Raw genomic sequence first — 7,237 nt, forward strand, 5'->3', positions numbered from 1 at the left:
GTCTGAGAGAGATTTTCTGAGAAAAGGATAGCCTCGTTCTCCGCGCATGGATTTAGGAATCTGCCTTGAGGGTGATTTTTGTGGAGGACCTGATTTTGCTATTCGAATGCACAGTGCTATAAATTTGGCTTATTGGCTACATGGGTACTTTTATTACCATTTCTTTTTTTCTCTACCAACATAAAGACATCTTTATAACTGCTTGCTCCTGTACGAAGCCTCTTCTGGTGTTGGGATCCAGGTTGGAATGTGACATCTGAGTTGTTTGCTTTTGTCAACATGGCTATTGAGTTCAACACGCAAACCTCTACAGGGCAGAGCAGGATGACACAGGTCGGGTACACAGTGTCCTGTCTGCTTCTCAGAGGGGCACACAAGAGCGGGTGAAGGCCAGTGGGTGTGTAGAGAGAGATCTTGCCCAAGGGTGAAACGCCACTGGGGGTGGGTCCTGATGCTGGTATTCTCGGTGTGTGGCTGGGGTCCTGGGCCAGGCGGCTGTGCACCTGTGCACGATACACTCTCACAGTGAGGATGGTAGGATTTATTTTTAGAATCATCTAAAAGATATTTAAATTCTCCAACCTAACTTAGTACTAATATGATTTTCATCATTTATTAAAATAAATTAATGGTTACTACCTTAACTAGACTGTCCCCTTCTCTTACCCCAGCTGGCGACAATGTACAGATGCTGCCATTGTGGTAGGAGAGGCCCAGCTGCAGTTACTACAGTAAGCCCTGTTTCTCTGCTTAGCAACGATTTGGACGTGTGGCCCAGCCAGAAGCCTGCAGACCCCTGCCTCTCAGGACACGGACACAAGGCTCCTAAGCAGAGGGACTTGTCCTTCAGGCAGCAGGAGTGAGGAGAGGCTGGCCACCACCAAGGGAGGGTCTGGCAAAGGATTTAGATGGAGTAGGCTTCAGGGGCCTGAGTAGGGAAGAGACAATAAGATAAAGCAGCTGATAAAAAGGAAGGAAGAGTTAAAAGCCTAGAGTCTAGTTAAATTTAGCTAGCCAGGGGATTTTTTGTTTGCTTGTTTATAAGGAAACAGAATAATTTCAACTTTTGCCCACAAACTTGATAATTACTTATTGATGGTTATTCAAAATTTGACATTTTAAAAAATTTTGAGCTTTTAAAAATAATAGCTATAAGTGTGAAGTACTATTGATAATAAAACCAGGTTCATCCATGTACAAAAATGGTCAATAATGTCTTAAAAAGCACAAAGTTGCATTTTAAATCACAATTGCATAGTTCTAAAATGCCTGGGTAAGAGTTACATACATTTTTTAAGAAAATTCAAGTTTGGTCGACAGTGGGGCCCGGAGGACGTTTGCCGAGCTCCGTGGAGCAGAGCTCAGGACGGAAGCGCTGTGTCAGCCTGGCTTATTGCATTGCTGATGTGACGTCGCACTACTGTGAATCAAAATCGCTACATTTTATCCACAAATCAGTGGCATTTTAAAAACCATTATTCCATTTTTGGCTAATAGAACAATTCCATGTAGTATTCGACTTGAGAGATTTTGTAAATCCCACCCCTAACCAGCACCTGAAAGCCTTAATAAAAAGCTGTATTTGTATCTCTGTGTAGAAAAGGGACTGCATATATACCTCTTAGCAAAATACGTGCTCCCTTTCCTCTCCCCCCCAGAACCATGACTGTTTCGTATAAAATCCCGTTGAAGGATCACATCGAGGATGAGAAGCGGAGAGTCCCAAGGTAAACATTTGGTGAAATGTGTAGAAAATTCCATGAGCCTTCTGTACTAACCTCACAGAAGTCCTGGCTTTTGGTGAACCTGGCCTAGGGACCAGAAGAGCCACCAGTGCGTGTGGTGGCGCCGGGGCGTGCTCGTGCCCCTCCCCTAGTGAGCACCGCCGCATGCAGTGGTGCGGGTGGCTGTGAGGGTGACGCACTTGGGCAGGGACGAGGCTGAGGAATAAATCTGAGGCCCTGTCTGCGGGCCACTGTGCTCTGAGTCAGTGGCTAGGAAGATGCTTCAGCATTTGGAGGAAGGAAAAAATCTCCCAGGGGACAGGAACTTGTAGCCGTTTCCAGAAGGCAGTCTCAAAGGGCGCGTGGGAGCGGGAGCGGGAGGGCCGGCAGGCAGAGGCAGGGTGCCCAGGGTGGTGGTCTCGGTGCGCCGGTGTCCGTTGGGAGGGGCTCTCTGTGGTGCTTCCTCGCGCTGCTGCAGTGACAGCTCCTTAAGTTCAAGCTTGTCGACGCCTTCCTCCTTCTTGTTGTGCCGTGGCGACAGATTTAATAGACTGAGGACATCTCTTTTGGAAGTCATTGTTCCAGGGGTCCCCCGGAAGATTTTCATTGGTCCCGTGGAATGCTGAGGTGTGCTCTGCCAGAACATCTTCAGGTTGTGGACGGCCTGCACCTTCTCATCGATGGCGGCCATCTTTAGTTTGTCTATGTCAGGAGCGTCTGCTGGACTCGAGCGAGCGGAGCCGGCTGAGGAGTAGGAGAGAGCTGGGGACGGCGCGCTACCAGCAGGAGACTGATGGCCTGAGCTAGGGGACATGTTCCTTGGGGACTTGGAAATGTGCGCACTGTAAGGAGAGCTGGGGTACTTGAGTTTAAAGAGAGGCTGGTCCGTCAGGGAAGTCTGGGAGTCGGAGCCGGGTGATGGCCGGCCGCTGTGCTGGCTCAGGCTGTCTTTGATGGACGCCTCCGAGGTGGTGGGGCTGCTATACCCCGAGCTCACCTTGGGCAGGGATGAGCTCCTGGCTGGGGGCTTTGGTTTGACAGTGACGGGCGACGGCTGACCCTTCTGATGGGAGAGGACAGGCTTGCTGAACGCGCTCGTTTCGGACGCCCTGAAGACAGCAGCACTGGCTGGGGCCGAGATGGCGTCTTCGGGGTTGTTACTCTTGCTCACCTGACTGCCACTCCTCTGAAGACGCTCCACTGCGATGAGGTGGCTCTGCGTCTCCTCCAGAATTTTCTGGGCCAGCTCTTGAGGATCGAGCTTTGCGTTGGTTTCTTCTTGGGACTTCACGGTGCTGTCCGTTTCTGTGCTAGACTGGTCTGACTCGCCTGTATCTGAGCTCGCGAGTTTCCCGACCTTTTGGAAGGGTGAGTTTGGGCTGGGAATCAGGGTCATTTTAACTGGGGAGTTTGGGGTGCTCACGCTGCCCTTGGAGCTCACAGAAACCTTCACACCTGCAGCTGTCCCGACTCTGGACTGCTTGTGGTCTGGGGAGAAGCGAGTCTTTCTGTTTTCTTGGTAGGCTGCCAAGGGCTCAGTGCTGATGATGGAGAAACCTTCATATTCGTCTTCCTCTTTGCTGCCGGTGGGGCGGCTCTGGGGAGACAGCTGGCTCCGCGGCAGGGTGGACCGCTGCGGGTAAGTATTCTTGGAGCGCTCGTAGTCCTGCCGGCCTCTCGGGCCTCCCCCTTCTGAGCCGGCCTCAGGCTTGGACACGAAGCTCATGGAGGAGGCGATGGAGCTCAGGCTGTACACGGAGATGGCGTCCGAGGCGATGCTCTCTGCCCCCGTGGGAGAGAAGGGCGGGTGCTGGTAGCCCAGGGGCAGGGCATTGGAAATGGACTGAGCCGAGGCCAGGGACTCCAGGGACGAGGAGCTGTCGAGGCTGAGGCGCTTGGGGAGCTCCGTAGAATCTAAGTGCAGAACAAAGGCCCGAATGGCAGTTAGGATTGTATACAGTTTGGGTTTTCCTTTTAAATCACAGGCGTCCCTGTGTACACAGAAGCTAGCGAACAAGTGCTCAGGTGGTACTCGCAGGGGGCTGCAGAAAGGTCATGAGTACGTTTATTTTGGTACCAGAGTTGTTTTGAAAGCCACACGTAGTTTTTCACCGAACTTCTTCCATGAACTTTTTGAAGACCCCCTGTAGCTACCACTTGAATTAATCTTACAATCCTAACAAACATGGTCCTGTTATAAAAGCAGCAAATCTTGACCCAGAACAAAACACCCTCAGAAGGCTCCCACCAAACACACCCAAGCCCTCCGCTGCCAAGGCCTGTCTCCACTCTGCTCCCGTCACAGGGGACAGTGGGCAGCAGGGTACCCCACACCTGCCTCCCTCTGACCAGGGCCTGTGCTGCCGCCCCACACTGCCATCGCCTCCAGCTCCAGCTACGTCGGCCCCTACTCCCACAAGCTGTCACAGGAGCCATCTCCATCTGCCGGTCACCATCTCGCCCAGGCTTGTGTCCCCTCCCGTTCTTATAGAGCCCACCAGCGAGGTCCTTGCTACCAAACCAGTGTCCACTGCTCAGTTCTGCAGTGGAACACACTCTGCTCTCACCGCCCACGTCTTCCCAGGCCCTTCTCACCCTTGTGACCTTTGAACCCTGGAGTACCTACAGGACATTCTCTGACCCGCTGGCCTCTCCCAAATCCCACAGTCCTATGACAGCTGCCTAGGTGGGTGTCCAGTGGGTGCTTCAAAACCAACTGAGTCCAGGATGGAACTGCAGCCCCCTCCTCCTACACCTCCCTGGCCTTGGCCAAAGGCAGATCATCCCAAAGCACAGGGCATCTCTGCGGCCCTGCCTGTCTGTCCTGGTGCACACCCTTCAGCAGACCCAGCTGGTCTGCCATCAACCCGTGACCACCGCCCAAGCCAGCCCTGACTCTCCACACCACCCTGTCTACTCCTTGTGGACATCAGTTAGGCCTGAAAACCCCCTCCCAAGCCAGTTCATCTGGGCACCTACTTCCGCAGGCCCCACTCACCCCCGTGGCCCACAGTGGGACACGTGCACCCTGGCCCACAGCGAAACATGTCACCCCCATGGCCACAGCGGGATGCGTGCACCCCTGCAGTCCACAGCATGACATGTCACCCCCGTGGCCCACAGCAGGCTTTATGCACCCCTGCAGCCCACAGCAGGACACGTACACCCCGGTCCACAGCAGGACACGTGTACCCCCGCAGTCCACAGCAGGACACGCGCACACCCTGGCCCACAGCGGGACACGTGCACCCCCGCAGTCCACAGCGGGACATGTACATCCCGGCCCACAGCAGGACATGTGCACCCCTGCAGTCCATAGCGGGACACATGTACTCCAGCCCACAGTAGGACACGTGCACCCCCGTGGCCCACAGCACAACATGTGCACCCCAGCCCATAGCATGACACGTCACCCCCTGTGGCCCACAGCAGACACGTCACCCCGAGAGCACATTCTGACCACTGAGCAGCATCCCCAGCCCCTTCTGCTTTAGTTCTCTTCCTGCACTGTCAGCCCCTCGTTCGTACGACAAGTGTTTTAACCACCCTCCTCCCCCAGCAGTCAGCTCCAGGGGAGCAAGGAGAACAGTGCATAGACAGGCACACAGCGTTCACTCACTCTTCCTTCCCCGAGATGTGCCGGTACGCCCCAGGGGGGCTCTTACCAAAGAGAGACAGCAGGGACTGCAGCGCGAAGTGCACGGTTCGCCGGCTGGCTTGTTTCCCAGTTTTCAGGATCACTTCCTCTTGACCAACTTCACAGAGATCAAAACCTGGAGGAGCACAGAAAGGAGACATCTGCTTCCTCAGGGCCGATTCCCTATCCTGAACAGGTCAGAGCTGTGGGACTCCTGTCCTGCTGTGTGGGAACGCCTGCGAGGCCCTTGGCAGACATAGAGGCCTGTGAATGGCAAGGATAGGGCTGCCTGGCCAGCCCCACCCGGCGGAGCTCCTGGGCTGTTCGGGCCTCACTGCCCGGCTCTCCGCTGTCCCTCAGAGTGTGGGCCACTTTCCTGCCTGATCTGTTCTTCAGAGCTGAGGGCCCAGGCCCTGGTAGGGCAGTTAGTGTGCTGTCTTCACCCTTCCACAGAGGAGTCCCTTACTCCGTCCAGGACAAAAGCTGGCTATTCCATTCGGCTGGCACTGGGTCCAATAGTCAAGGCCGTGCATGGGAAGGGGGGCCTGCCACTGTAGACTTGGAAACGGGCTGTGACAGTGGAGAACCACCCTGCAGGGATGTCGCCCTGCCCCGCCAAGCCCAGATACTTCTCATTGGCTCTGAGCGGGTACAGCCTGCTAACGAGCTGCTGACTCAGTACCTAGACTGACCAAGGGACACTACAGCATCCATCGCAGGCCCCACCCTGGGGACAGCCACATGCAGGGGCAACCTCCATGGGGATCACCGAGCAAGAACTTGGGGCCTGAAGAGTCTTCAGCATTCAGTCTTCACTCAGCCTCCCTCAGGGGGTCCCTGTGCTGCACTCGGAATAGGGCAGAATGCTCGCGCCACCCTCGGGACAGGGCACCTGTGATGGCACCCCTTTCCTCTGAGCTCGATGTTGTGACAGCAGGGGCCGTAATACCCATGGCTGCCTCGTCAGGGTACTGAGCATTTTGTGACTGGACAGCCGTGCATGGTCACCAAAGGAGAGGCTCCTCTCTCCGCCCGTTGAGCTAGCTAGCCAATTACCGTCCTCGTGGGTACGGATCTGTCACTCCCTTTGGAATTGGGCTCACTGAGGAGCATCTGGTTGCTATGGCGCATTTTCCTCTCTGAGCTTGAAAATAAACAGCGCCTTGAAGCAACAGGAAGGTCTCTGAGAACTCAGCAGTTAATAGCAAATGACCAATAAGTCAATGTCATGTCTCCACTGGGCATCTTGGCTTTTACCAAATGATGGGAATTCATTACTGCAAGAGAACTGAGTCCTGTAAGTCACTGACCACCGTGGCGTGGGTTCCAATGGTGTGTGCTAGACATGGAAGACTGGAAGGGGCCTTGCTCCAAGCCTGGGCACCCTAGGGGAGGAGCAAGCAGCCATGCACTTGTGCAGTGCCCTGGCTGACACCTGCATCCTCCTCCCAGGTCTCAGAGGGGCCTCTGGTTGTGTGGCTCTCTGGCCAGCTAGGAAAGAGACACTGAGACCATTATATACGACTGCGATTTTAAGTTTCCTGCAGCTCTCACTCAGGGGTTACCCCTGGCACTTCTGGGACCTGGGACACAACAGGAGGGCCCCTAGGCACCCTGCCAAAGCCCTGGAATCTGATGTGACCTTTTTAATCAAGTATCTAAGCAACACCAAGATAAGATCCTTAGGTGTCTACCAACCTTACCCCACAGGAACCAGGAGGAAACATCGCTTTGAAATGGAATTACAGAAGCCCACAGAGTTGAGGGTGCCTGTCCTACCTAGAGCCGCCAGGAACTCGTGGCAGCCCGGGAGCCGCCACAGCTGGACACTGATGGAGACCTGGACGGGAGCCGAGGCGGAGCGCTGCCCCTTCTC

At 54.8% G+C, this 7,237-nt stretch overlaps 1 protein-coding gene across 1 annotated transcript in view; it reads right to left on the reverse strand.

Annotated features, from left to right (window-relative positions):
* Positions 1-7: 7 nt before the first annotated feature.
* Positions 8-7,237, reverse strand: part of TTC28 (tetratricopeptide repeat domain 28) — a gene marked incomplete in the record, with an annotated part of 584,271 nt that continues 577,041 nt past the window's right edge. The window contains 3 exon segments of the mRNA XM_027771579.1: positions 8-3,638; positions 5,390-5,497; positions 7,141-7,201. Coding sequence (XP_027627380.1) covers positions 2,008-3,638; positions 5,390-5,497; positions 7,141-7,201 — 1,800 coding nt within the window.

This window comes from Tupaia chinensis, unplaced genomic scaffold, assembly GCF_000334495.1.
Source record: "Tupaia chinensis unplaced genomic scaffold, TupChi_1.0 Scaffold000226_1, whole genome shotgun sequence".
NCBI lineage: Eukaryota > Metazoa > Chordata > Mammalia > Scandentia > Tupaiidae > Tupaia > Tupaia belangeri.